Source organism: Daucus carota, chromosome 4, assembly GCF_001625215.2.
Source record: "Daucus carota subsp. sativus chromosome 4, DH1 v3.0, whole genome shotgun sequence".
In the NCBI taxonomy this organism is placed as follows: Eukaryota; Viridiplantae; Streptophyta; class Magnoliopsida; order Apiales; family Apiaceae; genus Daucus; species Daucus carota.
Window position 1 is genome coordinate 40494309 of NC_030384.2, and position 24064 is coordinate 40518372.

Genomic DNA, 24064 nt, shown 5'->3' on the forward strand with positions numbered 1-24064 from the left:
TGTATTTTCTGTAAATATTCAATACATAGGCATATTTTTCTAGAATCCATTAATCATCGAAAAGTGCTACTCCATTATTTGATACAAAGTGGATATAGCCTGCAGATCAACCAACCATTTCATCACCCGAAAATAATCAAAGGCCTCTCAAGTTAACAACTTCTCACATGTGGTTGTAGTTATCGAGTGTATGAATCATACATGTGACATCTTAAAAATTTTATTGTGGTTCTCCAATTATATTTTCCCAACATATGAAATATATTCAATATATCATCATATCATAATTGAACAAGATCGATATCGATTTGACAAAATGTGAGCATCCCACGACCCACAGCCTGTACTCTATAATTTTCTACATTCATTTTATTTTAATTGTTTCAGTCCACCATTTGTAACAATATATAAGAGATTCTTTGTCCAGTCTCACATATTACTTTAATAAATTGTTCTACTATTAAATTAGTGCGCATCTTATTGTGTGCATGGATATACTGTAGCTATATAGGACCTAGACATGGTGGCCTCTGCAATTTTCTATCACCACAATTATGAAAGGAGATACAGCACAAATGTCAAGTGGAATAAGTAAAATATGATTTCAGCACTAATTTGGTTCCAAATTTAACATAAAATAGATTCAGAATTGATTAATTTCTTTCACAAAAGAAAGGTGATTAATTCCAAATTAAGATGAATATGAGATAATTAATTTCCTTTATTAAGGATATGTGTTCTCAGACACGGTTATTATAAGAATCTCTTTTCTTAGAGATCCATGTACTTGACAGGTGATTATTATAAAATTTATCAATTATTTTTTATATATATTTTTAAAACTTTCTACGTGTAAGCCGGATCAGGGCTGTATCCTGTAATTTAGACATTCGAGACCTAAAAGGATCCATCCATAGCACCTTGACGCCGAGACTCAAGATTTTTTACTTTAACATGATAAAATTAATGTGTTTACAACAATTATTTTAGAAATCGTATCGGTTAAAATAATAATTCTTGTTAACTTATCTTAAAAATTGTCTATCAGATTATTAATTATTTATATATTTACCTTTTCCATATAAAAATATGTCTGGTGACTTTTATTGCAAGAGGGCTAAAAGTGGTTGGTTAAATTAGACCTGTAAAACGTTATGCAAAATTTGTCGAAGTTCTAAGCCATTTTGTTTCATGGTACTGGCTATATTGGTTGGTTATATTTCAAAATTAGGAAGTTATTATTCTTTTAAGTTGTTATGAATAGAATGTAAATTATTATATGGTACAAATTTTGCTACATGCTTTTAGTGATTGGTCAAATATAGCCAATATCAATTGGTTGACTATATTTTTTAATAAGGGTTATGTGTGGTTGAAATGGAGCAAATTTCACACATTATCTATAATTTTTATTTATGCTATGATTTAATGAATTTTAGCTGATGGGTTGGAGATGCTCTAAGGATGTCTTGAAAGATTAAGTTCTTCAACATATGTGACGAGAAAAGTTATATGAAATTCACATTTAAATGAAGTTTTGGAGTCTCATTTTATAAAATTAGATAAAATATAATCTAACAATTTTAATTTAAAGTTTTCTGTTGTATAGAATATTTGGAGATGCGATAACATGGAACTTAATCAATGTTTACCACAACTATTTTTATAAATCACACGGCTCTATATTTTATCATATAAATCGCAAGACACTCTACTCTATAACTAAGAAACAGAATAATGATTTGAATAACTATTGAAAGTGAAGAATGTTGATAGTTAATTGATAATGATGTTTGAGATAAGTCATAAATAATAAATATATATATTAATTTTGATAATCAAAAATATTTTTTATGACCATATAAAATTAATATTATTGATACTACAAAACACCAATTTTAATAGTGGATTCGGTATGACCTAACTTTTTATGTGATTCATATTTCATATATTTCTTTTGTTTCGACAAATGAGCTTATAAACTTATAGATTAAGTATCTCTTTTTCAGTAAAATATTCCGGTGTATTTGTAAATAATTTGATTTTGTCAAAGAAGCTCGCTTTTATTTTTAATAAAAAATTTATTAAAAGTAGAAAGTTGGTCGAAAAGTTTGTGAATATAGTGGATCGCTTTATCGCTATAGATCTAGGCTTTTATGATTCAAAGAAAAAGAGGCTGCATATACGGGACTGATGTGGACTTGAGGCCCACCAGGTTTAGTGGGTGGACCCATCTGATCTTTATTTTTGGATTCATGAACAACAGGGACAGCATGGTAATTTCAACTGAAAATGGGAAGATAGTGAAGTCGGTATATGCTAATTTTGTTTTCGGTCTTTTTTGAAATTAAAGTGACTTTCAAGCAATCGAAGGCCAAGTCTCCCTTAAATAGCTGACTATTTTCATTACAAAAGTCAAATATTTTGACGAGCTGATTTATGTTATATCGTTTTTAACCAAAGTAAAACTATTTTGCTCGGAAAACAGGACTGAAAAGTAAATTCTAGTATTTATCGCTATTACAAATATAAAATGATAAAAATATATATTGAAATTATGTATATAATATTAAAATAAGGTGAATCGATACATAGGACTAAACAGGTGGACACGAAGCAAGAGTGATGTTGAGATAGAGAACAGACAAGTGATAACAACCTGGCCTCTTTTTATTTAAATATTAATATTTGCCTAACGCTCTTGAATAGGATTTGTATAATTTACATGTCACAACCTCAAATATCTCATGATTCAAACTTATTAAAACAGGCTGATTTATTTTAGTATCATAAATAATCTAGAGTTTATTGTCTTGAGGCTTTAAGTCAGGTTTAAAGTTATTTCTACGTTAAATTCAAAATATCTATTTATGTAATAAACTAATTCTGATTTAAAATTAGAAATGAGTCAAATATCAATTTAAAGTTAGAAGTTAGTTTGACCTATTTTTTAGTAATATTAATTTTTAAAATCTTTTTTGATAAATATTATCCATAAATAATTTTTATTATTATATTTTTAATAATTCACAAGTCATTAATAAATCAAAATTTACGAAGAACATTTTAAACCCTCAATTTATCACATTAAATTATGTTAAATCATAATCATAATTTTAAACTACAAATGAGTGTTTAAAGGATATTTGGATGGTAAAAAGAAATGTTAATCGAGAATGAGACCGAAGATAGGAGACTAACAATATGAGAAAAATACTCCCCACCGAATGAATGATGTACTATCAAATAGGAATAGAATTCTCACTTCATATCACACAATGACTAATCAAAACCTCGAAACCTGAGTTTGAGATCGGATTCATTAATCATCAAATAAACACTCTTGATCTTCTTGCATTAAGTGTGCGCGATGGATAAAAATGATAGAACAAACAAATAATCGAAAAAAAACGTGGATAGATAGTTCAGATGCTTTTAAGTTTTACCTACCATTCCCAATAGTTTAATGAGTTAATCCAGTACACAGGAACAAAACTTTGCGACCTTGGTTTTTCAGCAAAGAAGGAAAACAATAAATATAACTACCGACTTGAGAAATTTCCAACAATCTTAATGAGAGCAACAATAACAATTTCTCACGTTATCAATGACATATATGTTTATCTATACGTAGAAAATAGACATTATTCATCTCGAAAGGCTCCCGTAATCCTCACGATGCATGGCTAGAAATTATCAACAACTATTACGTCAAAAAATGTATGTTATTACCTTGTTTCAACTTTCAACCCAAAGATGATTCATCTCAACTCCCACTATGATATTACTTTCTAGCTCCTCAAACACAAGAAGAATAGAAAGAAGATACATGTAGATGAGGTTCATAATTTGATGATACATATACATTTGTTATGGGCCACTTTCTCCACCAAACGACAACTCATTCTCTTACACACACAAGCACACACATTTGTGTATTGTTTGTTACTCAATTAATCAATTCATATCTCATCACATTTCATTTCATTTCATCTCCACCGCTTCTTTGATCCTACTCTGTTGTCTGTGTTTACCAACTTTTTGTTCTGCCTTGTCGGTCCAAGATTTCGATTCTCCGGGAGCTGGCCTCAATAATTCTCGATGGCTCAGCTGGTGGTGGAAGTTATAGATGCGAGTGATCTGATGCCGAAAGATGGGCAGGGCTCGGCGAGTCCTTTTGTGGAGGTGGAGGTGGAAGATGAGAGGCGGCGTACGCAGACTAAGGTGAAGGATCTCAATCCTTATTGGAATGAAAAGATGGTGTTTAACATGAATGATCAGCAGGATCTTATGAGGAAAACGATTGAGGTTACAGTTTATAATGAGAAAAGCAGTGATGGGCATCACAAGAATTTTCTGGGTCGTGTCAGAATCTCTGGCCTTTCTGTCCCTTTATCCGAATCTCAGGCTCAGGTACAGAGATACCCTCTGGATAAGCGTGGTATATTCTCTCATATTCGCGGAGATATTGCTCTTAAATTGTATGTCATAGGTGGTGCTGGTGGTGGCCATGATCACTTTTCAACGAATTTCAGTGCCTCTCATGATGGTGGCCGTGATCACTTTTCAACTAATCATAGAGCTCAGGATGGCGCTGGCCATGATCAGTTTTCGACGTATAGAGCTCAGGAGACGGAGGAAGTACAAGCAACACGAGTGAAGAAGAGCAGCCATTTGGAGCAGAGTACACATAATCCAGTGCTGCAAGAAATTAACACCAACTATAGGGTTAATGATGATGAGTACAAGGACATTGAAAAGAAACTGAAGAAGAAACACAAGGAAAAAGAAGTGAGAACTTTTTACTCTGTTGGAACAGGTGGTGGAGGACCACCACCTGCTTCGATTCCTATGCAAAGGCCGGTCACTATGGAGCCTCCTAGACCCATGGAGTCTTCCAGAGCTGATTTTGCCCGACAGGGGCCTGGGCCCGGACCTGCCACCGTAATGCAGATGCAGTTTCCAGGACAGAGGCCTGAGTTTGGATTGGTGGAGACTCGGCCACCAGTAGCAGCTCGGATGCGTTATGGGGACAAGATGGACAAGATGTCAAGTACTTATGATTTGGTGGAGAAGATGCACTACATGTATGTGAATGTTGTGAAAGCTAGAGATCTCCCTGCAATGGACATTACTGGAAGCCTTGACCCGTATGTGGAGGTAAAGGTAGGGAACTACAAAGGCTTGACGAAACACCTGGATAAGAACCAGAATCCGGTATGGAACAGTATCTTTGCATTTTCTAGAGAAAGATTGCAGACCAATTTGATTGAAGTAATAGTGAAGGATAAAGATATCGGTAAGGATGACTTTGTTGGGAGGGTGGCATTTGATATTGCAGAAGTGCCCCTTCGTTTGGCACCGGATAGTCCATTGGCTCCTCAATGGTATAGACTAGCAGACAAAAGAGGGGAAAAGCCTACTAGAGGAGAAATCATGCTTTCGGTTTGGATAGGAACACAAGCCGACGAGGCCTTTCCTGAGGCCTGGCACAACGATGCTCACAACATCAGTCACCAGAACCTTGCTAATACACGATCGAAGGTTTATTTCTCACCAAAGTTATACTACCTTCGAGTTCATGTTATCGAAGCTCAGGATCTTGTGCCAATTGAGAAAACTAGACAGCTGGACACACATGTAAAGGTCCATCTCGGAAATCAAATCAGGGTCACCAAGCCTTCCCCAGTGAGGCATATAAATCCTGTCTGGAATGATGAGCTTATGTTTGTAGCCTCAGAGCCATTTGATGAATTCTTAACTCTTACGGTGGAAGAACGGCATGGACCGGGGGAGCCAATAGGGAGAGTGATCATACCTGTAAGAGAGATACCACCGAGAATGGACTGGCATAAGCCCCTGGATCCTCGCTGGTTTAATCTTCACAAGCCTTCTCACGCTGGAGACGAAGTTGACAAGACAAAAGAAATTAAGTTTTCCAGCAAAATACTCCTCAGGCTTTGTTTAGATGCGGGTTACCATGTCCTCGATGAGTCTACTCCTTTTAGTAGTGACTTTCAGCCTTCATCAAAGTTTCTGAGAAAGCCTAGCATTGGAATTCTCGAATTGGGGATTTTGAGTGCAAAGAATTTGCTCCCAATGAAAAGCAGCCATGGAGGAAGTACAGATGCTTATTGTATAGCCAAGTACGGAAATAAATGGGTTCGTACCAGGACACTTCTTGACACTCTCTCTCCCAGGTGGAACGAGCAGTATACCTGGGAAGTTTACGACCCCTGCACGGTGATCACAATTGGTGTATTTGATAACTTCCATGTTAATGGAAACAGAGAGGACGCAAGAGATCAGAGAATAGGTAAAGTACGAATTCGTCTTTCAACTTTGGAAACAGATAGGATTTATACCCATTACTACCCTTTGTTGGTTCTGGACCGTTCTGGTTTAAAGAAGCACGGAGAACTGCAGTTAGCTGTAAGATTCACTTGCGTAGCTTGGGTCAATATGGTGGCACAATATGGAATGCCATTGCTACCCAAGATGCATTATGCCTATCCCATTTCAGTACGTCACATTGACTGGCTTCGACACCAGGCAATGCAGATAGTAGCAGCGCGTCTATCTAGGGCAGAGCCACCTCTCAGGAGGGAGACTGTGGAGTATATGTTGGATGTTGATTACCATATGTGGAGCCTCAGGCGAAGCAAAGCAAACTTCTACCGCATAATGTCACTGCTCTCTGGGGTTTCGGCTGTCTGCAGATGGCTAGATGGAATTTGCAAATGGAGAAACCCCTTAACAACATGTCTCGTGCATGTTCTTTTCTTGATTCTGGTTTGCTATCCAGAACTGATCTTGCCAACAATATTTCTCTACTTGTTTGTGATTGGACTATGGAACTACAGGTTCAGGCCAAGAAAGCCACCACACATGGATGCAAGGATTTCACAAGCTGAGAACACTCACCCGGATGAGCTTGATGAGGAATTTGACACATTTCCAACTTCTAGGCCATCAGACCTTGTGAGAATGAGGTATGATAGAATGCGGAGTGTGGCCGGAAGAGTCCAAACAGTGGTCGGAGATTTGGCAACACAAGCAGAGAGAGCTTTAGCAATACTTAGCTGGAGAGATTCAAGGGCCACGGCAATCTTCATTATCTTTGCATTAGTTTTGGCAGTAGTGCTTTACGTAACTCCCTTCCAAGTCATTGCAGTTCTAGTCGGTCTGGTCATGCTGCGCCATCCTCGGTTCAGAAACAGGATGCCTTCTGTACCTGTCAATTTCTTCAAGAGACTACCATCCAAGTCGGATATGCTTCTATTATGAGCACATAAAATAGATATTATTTCACTCATTCAAGTGTAAATAAAAATGCACGCTATAATGAATCGAGCATGAAAGCAGAAGCTAGATCTTCAAGTATTCCAATAATATTCTTTTGAGCTTTATTTTGCAATATATTCTTGAATTAAATGAGAATAGATGTTTAAGAATTACTCCTTCCATTGATAGCAGTTATTTTTTTTCACTGTTTGGCACGTATTTTTAAGATGGATATAAAGGATAATTTCATAACTTATTTTTTCTTTTTCTTGAAGAAAAAGGAATTATAATAATATATAAAACTATATTTTATAATAGTTTTAAAATGTGTGTCAAGCCCTCTCAGAGCAAGTCCAACAATGTCCTAACAATTCCATATAAATATAATAAAAAATAGTGTCCTAGTGATTTAAGACATCATTTTAATATACCAACTCCAACAACATGCCTTATTAATGTGCCTTATAATTAAAATAGTAATATATTTGAATTATTGTTGGAGGGAAATGAAAAAGAGAGAGGAGAGAGATGTGTTGAAATGAGTGAAAGCTAATTTTTTTATTGGTACAAATGATTTAGGACATGCATACTTGTGCCTCAAAAATAAGGCATTTGAGAGATGTCCTAGTGTTTTAAGGCACCACTAGGACATTGTTGGAGCACTCATTTGCTTCAAATGCCTTAAATTTTGATTTAGGACATCAATTTGAGGCACTCTTGGACTTGCTCTAAAGAATCTGGAGGGATAGAGGAAGTACCTCCTAGTCAGAACATGTTTTGCGCTGGCTGTCACATTAATTAAAAGTAATAAACACATATCAAGTGCGCATTGATTAAATATATAACCACCATTGTCAAAAAAAAAATTCAAATACAACCTCCTGATCCACAACAATCACTACAGAATGAAAAATTGACAGAAAACCTCTCTTATGAGTTGTGACAATGGATGCTACCCCTCTATTGTTCTTAGAAGCATGGGACTTTGGTCTAGTGGAGAAATATACTGTACAGCAACTACAGAAGTAGAGCTGTAATGGTCAGAAAGCACACATTAAACCCAGCATGCTTCCTACAGAGCTTTTTTGCTTACTTAGCCATTCTTGGCTTCCTTAGTAACCAGCCAAATACGTTTATATCATTTCAACCTTTTGCCCACAAGTTAATTTTTAGAAGTGACCCTCCTTTTCCTTAGTTGAGTCTGTCCTGGCTCTATCGCACATGCACATCTCTCCCCTAGATTGGAGTAGGTAGATTACCTCTCGGCTCTCGCTGCTCTCCAATTTCTCTTTCAACTCTGTATTGTCATTTTTACAGCTAATTTTTCAATCACTTAAACTGACCACCGTCCTAAATATGTAATCCTGACAATAGCTGATGTCCCCCACATGCATAATGGGACAAATACCGGTGCTTGCATGTATCCCTTAGTGTGAACAACCTGGATGGAAAAGGAATGACCCAACTAAGTAAAGGACACTATTTATGGAAATCTATCTATAAAAAGGCTACTTATAACTAAGATAAAATTTAAATGCCTTGCAAGCAAGTGACAAGAGGCAAATAATTGTACAGTAAAATAGTTTTGAGGTTCAGAATTGATATCTGAAGTTGATTAATGTAACATAAGCTAAGATGTGTAAATCTATTTGAATAGAAAGCTTCAATGGGAAATGATGGTGAAGGGCATGATTGGTTACTAGGCTATTTGAGAGCCTGGAACCAACCTTGGAGATCAACCACTATGCAGTGAAAATGGTTGGAATGCCTATACCCCAGCACAGTTACAAACAAATACTAATTACTGAATTATGATGAATCCATATTCTCTCAATTATACCCTCCATTCCCTCATAAGTCATATGATGTGAAAGATTTAAAAACGGAAATTAGTGTCCTACTCTACTTTGCTGTAGTACATGGGATTTCTTCATTTTTTGCAGGAGTTTCCAGACCTAAAAATTTTGAACAGATCATTGAAAGAAACATGCCAGTGGCTAAGTAATCTTTAATTGTAAGAAAAATGCAGAATGCTCCTATCAACAACAGATGTGTGGGCGTGTGTGTTTCAGTAATTGGCTGCAGAACAGATTCATATATACAGGGTATAGAATTCAGCATTTGGACCTTTCAACATATTAAATCTTTGTACAAATGAGAATCCATGCCTAGGTTGCGATCAGTTAACCCCTGAGGAATCTATGACATTAATGAATTATGTTGAAATTTATTGGTTTCAAGGTTTCTATTTAAGGTTTTCATTTAAGGAGGTTATATATTGATCCAGATTGTACAGTATGAGTGTGCGCACATATGTGTGTGTGAGTCGGTGTCTGTGGAGGGTCTGTCTTTTGATCAAATAATATAAGATCCACCCACATCCTAGATTATGTTAAATATCAGTATTATTGTTTTAATGGTATGATATAAGTTTCATTTTCTCTGTGCAAGGACTATACAGTTTTAATTTTTAAATATATTATCTGTAATAGAAGAAAGTCCGTGAAAGGTTACTAATTAGTAGTTGGTTACAGACTTACAGGAGGATAGATAAGTAAAAGTCAAGAGGTTTTTAAGTTAATATTAGCCAACTAGAGCTAATTAATTGTCTTGCCTCTAAAGGTAATAACTACTAGAATGTATATATGTTTCTGTTAAATGCTTCCTTGGCCTCTCTCCACAGATTACTCCATCTATTCTAATTGTTTCTGTGCAAATTCCCTAAGTCACTAGTCCTCTCAATTTATGCGCTTCACTTAAATAAAGAGAATCAAATTTGGAGGGAATAGAATGAATTTTGTACTATCTTGTGGGTATAAACTTTATATTTTTATTTCTTTTACTCCCACCAATATAACTTAGAGCTCGACACAACCAAACTGAGAAGGCATGCTCTGCTCTCCTTCCTGTTCAATTTCTTCCCTTGCGTCGTCACAAGATAATTGCACTCTCTCGTACTCTTCCTCTTAACATCCTTTTATTCCCTAGAATTTACTTCACAATTTTCGTTCCCTTCCTCCCGATGAAACTTAACATCAGTTTTCTACTTTCTAATTCTCAGTACCTAATATCATATTGACATGATACAAAAGTTGTTTGTATGCATTATTAAATGCTCAATCAAAACATGTCCAACCCCAAGTGAATTGACCAAATTAATTATATCATTTCTGGCTTGTAGACCATCTACTAACATATACAGACACAAAAATAAGACATAAATATCAAAATCTGAATGAATCAGTTTTTTTAGATTGCACAGGAATTAAACAACAAATATTAAAAGAACTTAGCTTACCAGGATGAGGATAGAACCATGAAATGTGAGCTTAAGGAAACTTGCAGTCTTGTAGACATGGCTTTAAGTTTGAGAAATGCCATTATCAGTTTCACCTGCATGTATTCATTCCCTTCAGCTTAAATATTCAAAATATCAGATAAATCAATGGATTGTCGTTTACAGTGACAAAATCATATTTACTACAGATAATTCTACAAATCGAAATTGAACTCATGAATTTATTTATCCAATACTACTTGTGCATCCAAGTTAGTATTTAGTACCAGTATCATACTACATATGTACACTAGAAAATAGTTTGGGAAAGCTCAGGAAAGTAGATGGTCAATCTACTTACATTCTCGCCATGATTTGCTTTTAACTTTAGTTTCTATAATCAACCTAACATTATATTGACACGACAAGGGATGGAAAATAATCCGATAAATACCCGATCAGTTCCGACCTGATTGGATATTCCTGAAACCGAAATTTCAGATTTGGATTTGATTTAATTTTTTAGACCGGAAAGAGTGTGGATTTGGATGTGGGGGTTACGCGTATCGAACCGAGATTCGAAACCCGATCCAAACCTGAAACCCTATCAAAATCTGATAAATAAATAAATATATAAACTTATATATTAAAATAAACAGAATATCATACTAGTAACCAATCACTCCCTAAAAAGGTTAAAGCAACATATCTAACCTAGAATTAGTAGTGTGAGAATACGGGTTGCATATAGGAGTACATAGATGTTCTGATTTATAATTTGTTAAAGTTTAGTTGTTACTTACTATTACTGCTCTTCTCTGATGTATATTAAGCCAATTTGAGATGTTTTATCACTTCACAATTTGAGTTGTATATTATCCTACGCGAATCCACAATGTAAGGACACCTCGCCGAAGCTGTAAAATTAGAACCTCATATGGATGCAATGCCACTAAATAACTCACATAGTACTCAACCAAAGGTCTACCTCCGCATGTTTGCTCGAGGCTTATTCAGATGATGAAAGCTGACCTAACATATTGCTCATTGTCACTCTGAAATAGAAACATATATTTGCACATTAATTATCAAACAAATAACAGTAAAATTGCATGACCAAGTATAAACAAACTCAAGTAAATAAGTTGCAAAAATTCAATACACTATAGAACAAAATGCAAAAACCAATAGCAGAATAAGTAATAAAATACTTTCAGTTTCAACTTCATTACATACAGATAAGTTCAGCCTTGCACACATCCTTTTAGTGTTCATATCAAGGTGCAATATAGATAAAATAACTTACTGAGCGTAGTAATGATTTCCATTGATACTGTAGTTAGAATAATGAGTAGGGACCGTAACTAACCGGCATTCAGAATATCAAGTTCGGTTCGGTTCAAACTCAAATAAAAACTTTTTGCCCTGTAACCTTAATGAACTGAACCGAGTGTTGCAGGACTTGAGTTCTTCCTGATAAGCTCGAGTTCAAGAAACTAAAGATATATTAATTAACACTTATTTATGTTAAATCAGCAAAAATTCAGAAACAAAACTAAAAAGTTGAGTAACAAAAAATTAAATTTAAAAGGATGTTTAACTAAGAATCATCTAGAGCATCTCAAGTCCTTAATTCAAATTCAATTACCTATAAGTATTAGGTGGTAAAATAAGATGTCTAGATTAAATACTGTGTAGGAAAATATTGTCAGGGGAATAAGATGTTTGTTAACATTTTCCTCGATTTTTTTTTAACTTTCTTAAATAATTTTGTACAATATATTCGTAAGCAAACATACACAAATTTGGAAAAGGCTTTTCTGGTTGACGTCGAGTATATGACGCCTAAACAAGTACTTCAGATAGAATAAAACAGCTGAAGATAATTCCAATAATATTTTTTTGGAAATTAATTCTCGAATATTATTTTGCAGAAAATGAGTTACAAATGAATTTTCTCTATCCACTCTGACTATCATGAAATAAGGCAAGGAAAAGCTGGACACTCTCTGAACCTTTTGGTGAATATATATATTCCGGGAAACATAAACATAATAAATTACCTAATTATGATTGACAAGAACATCAAAAAGCTTTCAAAGTTATTATAAATAAAAAAACCATGTCATAAAAAACACATTTTACGTAAAGAATAATAACGAACACTATCATAACTCTTTAATTCAAATATAAGATGATTAATTAAACCTAGAATCATTAAGTTTAACAGCAACTACCAAATCAAATCTCAACAAAATTTAACAAATCAGATATTACAGAATCTTGTATAGATTCCAAAATAGAATCTTATATACATGTTTTGAATAATAATATTTACACAAAATCATGTTACATTTGATCCAAATTTGTTATTAAGTCTATTTTAGAATCTATTATTATTCACAGAAAAACTTAATTGGGTTCAAAATTAGAATCTAAATGAATATCTCTGTAGTCTGTAGTGTTCATTACTGTTACACTAAACAATGACCAATATATACATTCATATATCTATATGTATTGAGAGATAGTAAAAATAGGACGGGGAAAATGACCTGATTGCCACGGATTGAAAAACACTCATTTTTTCCGACGATCGGAAACCAGCCGGAGCTCCGGGACAGGCGACAGCTCTACTGATATAAGACTGCTTTACTGCTTGGCAGCTTGCTCTATGTGGGACCATCTCTGGCCATCGACCAAACTTTGTTGAGTTCTTCCTCCTTATTTCCATATTTTTCAGGCGCAAACGATTGTTATAGTTTTTGGCTGAATAATATTTATATTTTGAAATTTAATTTAATTTTTTCAATTATCAATATTCAATAGAGTTGTTATTTTTATAAAATATGTGTCAAAAATTGAAAATAATTCTATCTATTGATATAAGAAATATAATTTAAAAATAAAATAAATTTTTCCTATTTCTGCACATAAATATAGTTAGTTGATTATTCATAAAATCGGTAATCATTGAAATTTTTGATTTTTCTTTTTTCCGATTTAAGTGAAATTTATTGGATTTAGAGTAAATCACTTATATGTGATTTCAATTGTCAGATCTATTTTTTTTTCATTTGTTTGGTTTGTTTTTATTTCAATTTTCAACTTGTTTTTTCAAGTTGTTTTTTAATTCTTGATGTGAGAGGTTTATTTTTGTTTCTTGAACATAAACGAGGTTTTAGTTGGGCAATAAAATTATATATGCAATCGTAGTTGTAGGATTTCTCTTGTTAAGACCCCTATGAATCGATTAAAATATCAGACTAGAACTAGAAGGATTCAACTTTTTTTTATGATAATCAAATTATAATTTCACCCGAGTATGATGGGGAAGGTATCAGAAAGAATGCAAAAAATAGAACTATTGTCTTAAAATATTTTTTATGGGAACTGACGATTAAATTCATTATTTGTTTGACTCAATCATTGATGCACGATTATTAGTGTAGATATCCTATTGCATTCTATTATTAGATTAGCATATTTATTTAAAAATTAATTCGAATATTATGATCAAAAATTTAATAATATCGCAAACTATCATCGATCTCTAAAACGCACAACCAAATCTTAATTTAATATGAACATATTCTAAATTTACCCAAAAAAAAAAACTATACTCCGAAATTTTAATACATTATTTTTTTTTTTTTTGAAAAAAAAAAGGAGATAATTCAATAAATAATGGCCATACGGCATCTACAAGAATGATCGAGTCGAACAAACATAGAAAAAATTAACATGCCTGTCTTCATAGCCAAGATGAGACAAATAAGCGATGTTGAAATTGACGATGGTACATGTATAGATCCTTGCTCTGTGTTCACCATCTTTTCCAAAAACTCCGTTTGAGCTATCGACCACAAATGCAATTCCCGAAAGGCTTTATCTATGAATCCAAACCACTCTCACAAAAGAAGGAGAGAAAAATCACACACTCTCACCAGGGAGAGAAATCAAATTATAATCAAAACAAACTAAAACAATTAGATCTGCACCACGATGCTTAGGAGATAATCGATCCACTCACAAATCCAAAAAGGCCTCTGGAAGCGAATAAGAACGAAAATCGAAAGTTTCGGTGATATAGATCTAAGAAAACTTTCCCCGAAGATGGAGATTTATTAAGAAACTCAATGAAAAAGCAAGAACAATAAAAAACTAGCAATCAAACGAAAAGATTTGGGGCTTTCCACCGGAAACCGATGGAAGCCCCGTCGGAGATGAAAAGAGGAGGCGGCTAGAGAGAAGAGAGAAAAAGAAAACTAGGGTTTTTCATGTACTTATCTTTTTTTTTAATACATTATTTTTAAATTAAGTATTACTTGAGTCGATGAATTAATAAAAAATCAAAAAATCCGCCTAGAATACATCGCCCGTTAAATATTGCAATCCTGCTGTCAGTCTTACTCTTACATGACTCCTGAAACATAGCTTCGCTTACCCTTTGGCTACACAATCCTCCCCCTTTTCATTTCTTACTAACCCCTTCCCCTTTCAATTCAATTCCGACACATTTCACTGCTTCAATGGGTTCCAGACGCGCCAAGATTACAAGAGAGGCCATGCGAAACATGATCACAAGGGTCGATAGAATCAGCAATCTCCCAGACTCGCTACTCCTCATCATCCTCTCCTTGCTTCCATTCGATTTAGCCGTGCGCACCAGTGTTCTGTCCAAGAGATGGAGGCGTGTTTGCATGTCACTCTCCAATGCTCTTTTCGATGATAGGTATGGCCGTTTTTCTGGAGTGCAGTTCAATACTTCTGTCGATAGGTTTGTAATGTGTAGGCCTCGTGATTTGTATATCGATTCGTTCGGTTTGGAATGCGGAGGGCGCGTTGATTCTGATTTTGTGGATAAGTGGGTTGATAAAGTACTTAAGCACCGAGTGAAAGATTTGACGCTAGGGTTTAGCTTTGAAGGTGTTCCATATCGATTAATTCATGATGTGTATGCCTATGGAAAATTCGAAGCTCTGAGGCTTAAACGGGGAATATTGGTTATTATTTCGGATGTTTTGAGATTTTCGAGGCTGAAGGTTCTTGAGTTCCGGGAAGTTACTTTCTCGACTTATGAGTCAGTCAAGGAGATCTTGGTGAACTGTCCGGTGCTTGAGGATTTAGTGATTCAGAGGTGTAAATGGCTTAGCGGCGGGGACCATCTCTATGTTTGTGGATCGGTGTTGAAGAATTTGGTGTTGAAATGTAATGAGTATTTTTTAATAGAAAATCAACATCGGATTAGTATAGATACACCGGCGTTAGAGACTCTCCGATTTGGAGACTCTACGTGGGCTAATCTCTCTATTGAGGGCAGTTGGTTGTCCCTCGGGACGGCTCATATCTCTGTTGAGTCGGTTGCTTCTGTGTTTAAGCTTCTTCATAAATTTTGTAATGTCAAGTTTTTGACTTTGACAGATAAGAAGCTTATGGTAAGTGTCGTGTTTATAAATCAATACTATTGATGATTGAACTATTTTTCAAGTTTGCTGCATATTTATATAACTCATGTTTTTCCTTTTTATTTGAAGGTACTCAATCGTATATCTGATCTCAATTTGCCTATATTGCCTAGTTTGATTGAGTTAGAGCTCCGTGTAAATCGTTGGACTTGTTGGACTGTACTGCCAAAAATACTTGGAAGCTCACCCAACCTTCAAAGTCTTGAACTTTCATATGTAAGTTATACACTATTGTAATTTGATGCATTTTCTAACACGGTTTTGAACGTATGCTTCGAATCCTTTTTTTTCCTTGTCAGGAGGTTAATTTAAAAATCGACGGCGAAGATAGTTATCGTGAATTGTGGAGTAGCCCACGACTAGTTCCAACATGCTTGTCCTCAAATCTGAAAACAATACAGATTGGAATATTCAATGAAACAAAGCAAGAGTTCTCACTTGTTCAATACTTGCTCCTGCATGGGAGAGCTTTGAGAGAGATGTCGCTTTACTGTTCGATTGATTGTTCCGAATGGAAAAAGTTTAGGATCCGGAAGAAGCTACTGAAGTTTCACAGAGGTTCAAAGACTTGCAAGATTAATGTTGATTAATATGGCTGTGTCCCTTATGGTAACAACATAGTCGAGGTACACTTACTCTACACAAGCTTTTGTTTCAGTAAGACTTGTATTGGTTAATGCTTTACAGTTTTACTCTCTCCACAGTGTTATTTTAGCTTTTAATCTGGCACGAATTAGTTTCGAGCTAGATGAATTGTCTAGCTAAGAATAACATTTAAAAATGTTCTTAGTAGATTGTTTGATTTAATTGCTCTCTCCACACACACACACATATATATAGCGGAAGGATTTCATTTTTAGTTTAAAATAAGTGATTACATATATAGCTTCCACAATTTAAATAAAATGGAAACAGCCTATCTAGCTAGGATGATAAGCAGTGCTGTAACTACTGTGGTACTGCTTTATAGCGCCTCAGGCCAAGTTACAATCCGGTTTAGGTCACTAGTAAAAACGAAAGGAAAATAAGTGAAGGTGTATCTGGATTTCTTGTTTTAGTTGCCGACCTCTTATGTTTTCTATAGTAAATAATAACTTGGTCCTCTGGTAGGTTTTTATTTACATCGTCTGCTAGGTCTTTGAGATATTGAGTTGATAAGAAGAACATTCTTACTGATTATTATCATGCCAAGGTGCCGCAGAACCACCATCCACATTGATTAAGTCCCATTCTTCGTCGAACATTCTTATTGATTATCATGGCTGGAGGTGCCACAGAACCAACACCCACTACCAAGAACTGTTTTGCAATAGACATCTATGTAGAAACTTGGCCTGGATAAGGTTCGAACTTATAATGAATATATATCTGCCATATCAAGTGATTAGTATGTAATCTGCCTCAGCTACATTACCAAAATATAATTACTCTATAATGGTTAAATACCAGTAGATAACATTACTTACCATCTTAAATAAATTTTATAGGCCAATCAGTAGGGCTAGTAATTTTCAATCCTGGTGCCTTTCCACGACTTTCCTTACCTTTCTTTTGATCTACACAATCATTCCCTATTAAACATTAAACTTATTCAATGAACACTAATGTTTGGTAACTGTAATTAATAACTACAGGATCTTTATGAGGTGAAAGCACAGAAACTATTTAAAGCTTATCAGTACTCATTATTTTTGTCCTCCTATAGTTACTAATTTTGGAGTTCATTCATGTTAGGTTTTGAAAAGGTGACTACTTTGTGAGTTATAAATATTATATGAATGTTGCCGGCAATTGGCTGCTTCCTGACACTGCTGCTCTTCTTTGTGCTAGGGAGCAGCTTCCTATTGCCACAAATTAAGATTCAATCCGCTTTAGGTCACTAGATAAATTAAAGAAAAATATATAAAGGTGTATTTAGTTTTAAATGTTCTCTCTGTAGTGATCTGTAGTGACTTGGGTTCTCTCCTAGGTCTTTGTATTCATTGTCATGCTATTTGGTGTGTAAGTTGGTCAATGTTTATTTGCCATATAAGTGCTTAACATATCTACCTGAAGATGATATGTTCTTATACTTTTACTATATTAGGCTTGTATACTATATAATTATATAATTTTTGTTGTTGTTTTTTGTAGATCAGTAGACTAGGACTGTTCCAATCTGCTGCCTCCACTACTTAACCGTATCTTTCTTTTAGTCTCCATAATTTCATAGCTGAACATTCTTATGCATGGTATCCACTGAACACTTTCATGTGGTACCGAAATGCCTGCAGGATCTTTATATAGCTTGAAAACTCTCTTTCCCTCTCATTCCGGCAGTCTGTCTGCCATCAGAGATTGAGACTCCTTTTACAGAAAAACCTAGACTGTGAAGTCCTACGAAGCCCTAAAGTATAGTTCTAATAGTCTTCATTGGTAAAAAGCTGCAAATTCCATGTTTTGCCTTTTATTAGCTTTGCAATAATCATATTTGCAAAGATGGCGCTGCCAGAAACTCGGCAATATTTTTTGCATAGTTATCTCGTTTAGATTTCTTTCAAGTTAGCTTTTGCTTAAGGTAGGTCTTTATAGGAACATACAATTAAATAACGAGAACACTTATTATGCAAACTATTATTAATATTTCCAGAAAGCTGCTATATCTGCTGTATATGGAACAGAGGAGTATTGAATGAAACTCATTATTAGTTACAGAAATTCATAAGCTTAATGTCAAAAATTCAGTATTATTCTTTTTGTGTGATGAATTACATGATCAGTCATAATAGAATTCAATAGTTTACATATTATAATACAGGTTCCTTAGCATATATATAGAAGCTGAGATTAGGGATGGTATGGATAATAAAAATTTGAATTTGAATATTGCCGTATCCGATCTGATCCGGCCCGATTGTTCCAGCTGAGATATGCTCCTGCATATTTTGTGACAATCATCAATAATACTTTCAATATGTATAACTAAACTAACGTTTCTTTTGTAAAATTTCAATATGTATATATACATGGAGTTACCAAATATAATACAACTATGTATGTGTGTATTATTTAATGCATATTTGTAGATCAGGCAATAACATATAAGATATAATTAACTCAAGGTTTGGCTACATGTAACATAAAATTAGTTTTTTTTGTGTGTGTACAATACCTTCTAGTCTTATTTAAAATGCATGCAGTGTTATTGTTTTAAATTGCGAAAGCAATGACGGTTCTCATACACATGTGCCGTGCTTCTAGATGAACACGTCCGGGTAGGCCAGTTTTACAGCTGAAGTATAGCTTTACACTGTTTGGTCTATTTGTATTTGTATACATACTACATAGGTTGTTATCATATTGTTTGTTCGGGTTCATTATTAATTCAGTCTCTCTAAATGTGATATTCTATGTGCAGAAGAGAGAAGAGAGGAGAAGAGAGGTCTGCTGCTAGCTGCTCCTGAGGAATCATGATATACCTTGAGCAAGAGCTGCACTCATCAGTTTCCTCATTTTATTCTGAAAACATTTTTATTTGGTTGGATTTGTTGAACATGTTTTCTATATATCAGTATAATACTAGATCAACTTCTGCCTTTTTGTTAATGTTTAATACTGGAGCGTGTGGTGGTGTTTTCAAGTAAAATTACTGTTACCGAACAATGAAACAAAATTATTGCTCACTCTACCCGAGTCCGGAGCTATTTTAGTTGGTGGTTTCCGAGTAACATCGTGGCATCAGTTATATTACAAGATTTTTATGCTAGATCTGTATTACTGTGTAACATAGCATAGGGCTATGAAAGGTTAGTTTAAGATAACCTTAATGCATCCAACAAAAGGCTTGAGGCTCAAGTGACCACTAAGATAAAGCAATAACCTGAAAGAAAATCCGAGACAAATTATATAGCAGATTAATTCAACACACTGCTACTATATATGAGACTTAGGCAAAAGTATGAAACGAAGCTAGACGCTGGAGCTAGACCCCATCATTTGGAAAGGAATAGACCTCGCACTTGGATGACGTATTGCAGTTGAAGAGATAAGGAGAGGTACCTCAGGTTTGTAGAAAGGTGGTAGGTCGGGTTCTTCTATCCCAAACCTTGCTCCATGACCATCCATGTATATATTCTTGTTAAAACATGTTATTGCCTTATTTGTGAAAAAAAATAGATGATTAGTGATGATTAACGACTCGTATTTCAATATCAGGAGGAAATCTCATTAAGATGATGTATCTTGATATTCATGTCATATTATTAAAGACGAAATATCAAAAAAAAAAAAAAATACAGAATATCAAATTAATTTTTGATTGGTTGATATATTAGTTTGTTTATGAACAATTTATTAAATATCTCAATAAATTACTTATGCAGCTATAAGTCTTATTTTGATTGTTATAAGAAATTTATTTGATTTTTTCAAATAAAGCTATATTTCAATCAAACCTATTAATTATTTAAAATTTATTTTAATTAAAAATTATATATTATTTTAATATAAAGTTATGTTTTAAAATATTATATACTAAAATAAATAAAATAAGAAGCATTACAAATTACATGTGTATTAAGTTAGAAGAAATGAAAGTTACAAATTTTCCCCAAATAAGATAAACGGAGTAGTTATTAAAAAGAGATTATTGAAGTTTGAAATCTTCAACTTTTGCTCATTGGCAGATGAGTGTTTATAATTTGAAACATGACAGTTGATACTCAAAATTTATAATGTGTTGCTGTCTGTAATACCTCCCGTTAAATATAAATATGAGGTGTTAGTTGGGGGCATTTTCGTACTTGCATATATAATTTTTATAGTTAATTTCTTCTAATGATAGTTGGGAGTATTAGTAATAAAATAAAAATATATATTAGGCAATAAAATTGAATTATTAGATAATTTTTATAATAAAAACAAAAATTATATTATGCAAATACACCTCATATTTAATTTTAGCGGATATTTATCAATAGGAGGGTTACAAACAACAGCAGCCCATTATAAATTTGGGATGTCAACAATCACGTTTCAAAATATATGTACTCATCTGTAAATGAGTCAAAATTTAGGATTACAAAATGTAATAATCGATTATTAAAAAGAGGGGCCCGTAGTCATCATATATATCGCTGTAACCCCGCCGTCTCTTGCATTAGGTCTGAAACTTCGCTCTCCCCATTTCTGCAGTACTAAAAGTTGTTCCTCAACAATCCCCTTTTCAATTACTTAGTGATGGCTCCCAAACGATCGAAGATTTCAAGGGTCGACAGAATCAGCAATTTGCCCGACTCGCTGCTCCTCATGATCCTCTCGTTGCTTCCATTTGAATTAGCTGTGCGCACTAGTGTTTTGTCGAAGAGATGGAGGCCTCTTTGCATGTCCCTAAAGAATCTTCGCTTCAACGATAAGAAGGTTCGTAAGACTACAGTCCAGTTTAAAAGTGCTGTTGAGAGGTTCTTAATGCAGAGGCCTAAGGGTTTGAATCTTGATCAATTCGGTCTGGTTTGTGGAGGGAGTTACGAATTTGAGAAAGTCGATGAGTGGATTCGTAAAGTACTTGACCACAAAGTGAAAGATTTGAGCCTCAGCTTTTGTTTTAGGGGTGGGTCGTATGTTTTGCCTCCGGATGTATATGCCTATGAAGGTTTTGAAATTTTAAGATTGAATAGCAGAATCTTGATTGATATTCCAAATGAAATTAGTTTTTCTAGGGTTAAGGTTCTTGAGTTTGTGTATGTTAAGTTTTCGAGTTATGAGTCGGTTAAGGACCTTTTGCTCAACTGTCCAGTGCTGGAAGATTTGGTTATTGTCAAGTGTGAAGCCCGTGGCGGCTCTTGTCTCTCGATTTGTGGATCAGCGTTGAGGAATTTGAAGGTGAAATGCAATGAGCTTGCTATTGGAGCTGCCAAACTTGATATTGTGATAGATACACCGGGAGTAGAGACTCTCAAAATTGCAGACGATACATGGGCAAATATCTTTGTTAAGGACACTTTGTTGTCTCTCAGAACCGCTCGTATTGATGTCGGTATGGAACGAAGGACTTTTAACAAGTCCGTGTTCAGGCTTCTTGATAATATTTATCATGTCAAGTTTTTGACTCTAACTGATAAGGTTGTTGGGGTGAGTGATCATAACTTAATTTAATTATTTTCCCCGATTTTCTGCAAAATTATTTGACTCTTATGTTTTTACATTTTATTTGAAGGTCCTCGATGAATGTGCACCTGATTCATACAAGATAGCATACAAGATATAAACTGAAGGTTCGGTTGCAAGTTATAAAGATTTTTCTCTCATGTGAATTGCCAAGTTAACAAACAGTAACTGATATGTTAAAATTTTTTGTAGTGACTTCTCTTTTGTAAAATGCATGTAGGTTATTTTTGAACTTCAAAACCATTAACATTACAGGTTATTACCAAAATGATGCCCATTCATGAGGTATACATAGACTAGCTTTGCTTTTAGATGAGCATTGAGCACCCGTCTTACTGGGCTTACAGCTGAAATAGCTTCACACTATTTGGTCTATTTATATTTGTATATGTATTATGTAGGTCGTTGATTCCGACACACTTTACACTCTTTGTTCCAGTTGATAACTCTTCCTATATACATGTTAATCTTCATTCAATTTTATTTAATTTTTATTCTAAACATTTTTTTCTATGTGCAGAAGACAAGTCGCTGCTACTCACGAGTGATCATGATTAGCGAAAAGGATTCTTGCTATACAAGAGCTGCACCCAGTTTCGTCATTTTATTGTTGAATATTTTTTCTATATTCGAGTAAAAACGGATTAACTCCTGTCTTTATTAATATTAGCTCAATTTCAGATAAGCGGTACTGGTTTCAAGTAACATTACCATATTCTGGATGTGAAATAAACAAAGATTATAGGAGAGCTTTCTAACTTGTGGTTGTTTTCTTAGTAACATTACCGTACAAGTCATTCTTGCATGCAGTGTTATTATTTTATGATATAAAATTATTAGAGTTAAATTTCAACACCATAAAAGTTCTGGTACATATAGGTTCTGCTACTAGATGAGGACGGCTCATGAGCTCCCTTGATTTACAGCTGAAGGCTGAAGCATATGATTTATACTTGCCTGAAGCGTATGATTTATATTTGCCTACTCTCTGTGCACTGTTTTTATTGAGGACCACATGCCAACTTCCTTAAGCTTGCCCCTCCGTTATGTATAGTTTTATCACGCTGTCCCGGTATGAGGGTTACTCTCGTACTCAACGAATAGTTGGAGGGTTGAATCGGCTCAGTTAAAATAATGTTGAGGGCTGATTGCATACATACTTTAAGAGTTAAGAGGTCATTAAGCCTACTAATCAAGGGCACCATACTTTTTAACATTGATAGGACTTGAAATGTAGTGATCAGTTCAGTAAGAAGTTCCAGCTGGTTTGAACTAACATTATAAGGTTATGAACATTTGTTTCTTTGGCCTCTGATTATGACCCGCATAAGGTAGATAAGTCCACACATTTGTTACCCGTAGTTTGACACAAACCAGACACCTCACATTAAACTTGAGCTCTGATCAGTGATCACCATTCAATGGTTTTGCATTCAGATTCCCTAGAAGGCTTCTGTATATACATATACATTAAGAGATGACCAACTGAATTCCTCCCTTGTGACTAATCTAGAATATTTTCCTAATTAATCGATTTGACTTTTACCAGCTAAGCATTCGGGAATCTGAACAGGTACCCAACATTTCTCGTTGTTTTATTTCCTGCCATTTCGCTACTTTGTCATCTAATTTGGTGCAGAAAAGTCTAACATCACCAATTGTAAGATACTCACTCCGTCCCATTTTAACTACTTTTGACTTTTTTACACGTATTTTAAGGTGTTAAAAAAATCACATCTAGACATAATTAATCTTTATAAAATTTATATCAAATAAAAATTTAGAGTCCAAACTTTTATTTGATATAAGAATTAAATTTTTATATTGAGTGTAGATACTATTTTTTTACACCTCAATATACGTGTTAAAAAGTCAAACATCAATTAAAATG

General features: G+C 34.4%; 3 protein-coding genes and 1 long non-coding RNA gene across 4 annotated transcripts; 3 read left to right on the plus strand and 1 right to left on the minus strand.

Annotated features, from left to right (window-relative positions):
* Positions 1 to 3692: 3692 nt before the first annotated feature.
* LOC108218581 (multiple C2 domain and transmembrane region protein 6) lies at positions 3693 to 7417 on the plus strand. Its single transcript, XM_017391581.2, has one exon. It carries the CDS (start codon positions 4102 to 4104, stop codon positions 7285 to 7287), a length of 3186 nt encoding a protein of 1061 aa, XP_017247070.1. The 5' UTR covers positions 3693 to 4101; the 3' UTR covers positions 7288 to 7417.
* Positions 7418 to 8733: 1316 nt separating this feature from the next.
* Positions 8734 to 13289, minus strand: LOC108218582 (uncharacterized). The gene is made up of 4 exons (XR_010291415.1): positions 13117 to 13289; positions 11550 to 11616; positions 10583 to 10677; positions 8734 to 9239 (listed from the first exon to the last, which is right to left on the minus strand). It is a non-coding gene; the product is annotated as an uncharacterized LOC108218582 (long non-coding RNA).
* A 1574-nt stretch (positions 13290 to 14863) lies between these two features.
* On the plus strand, positions 14864 to 19680 carry LOC108217381 (probable FBD-associated F-box protein At1g32375). Its single transcript, XM_017390216.2, has 4 exons — positions 14864 to 15999; positions 16099 to 16245; positions 16329 to 16655; positions 19427 to 19680. The coding sequence occupies exons 1-3, from the start codon at positions 15094 to 15096 to the stop codon at positions 16617 to 16619; spliced, it is 1344 nt and encodes a 447-aa protein (XP_017245705.1). The 5' UTR covers positions 14864 to 15093; the 3' UTR covers positions 16620 to 16655; positions 19427 to 19680.
* A 1466-nt stretch (positions 19681 to 21146) lies between these two features.
* LOC108218065 (FBD-associated F-box protein At4g10400-like) lies at positions 21147 to 23026 on the plus strand. The gene is made up of 3 exons (XM_017390989.2): positions 21147 to 22137; positions 22223 to 22280; positions 22694 to 23026. The coding sequence occupies exons 1-2, from the start codon at positions 21247 to 21249 to the stop codon at positions 22271 to 22273; spliced, it is 942 nt and encodes a 313-aa protein (XP_017246478.1). The 5' UTR covers positions 21147 to 21246; the 3' UTR covers positions 22274 to 22280; positions 22694 to 23026.
* Positions 23027 to 24064: the final 1038 nt, after the last annotated feature.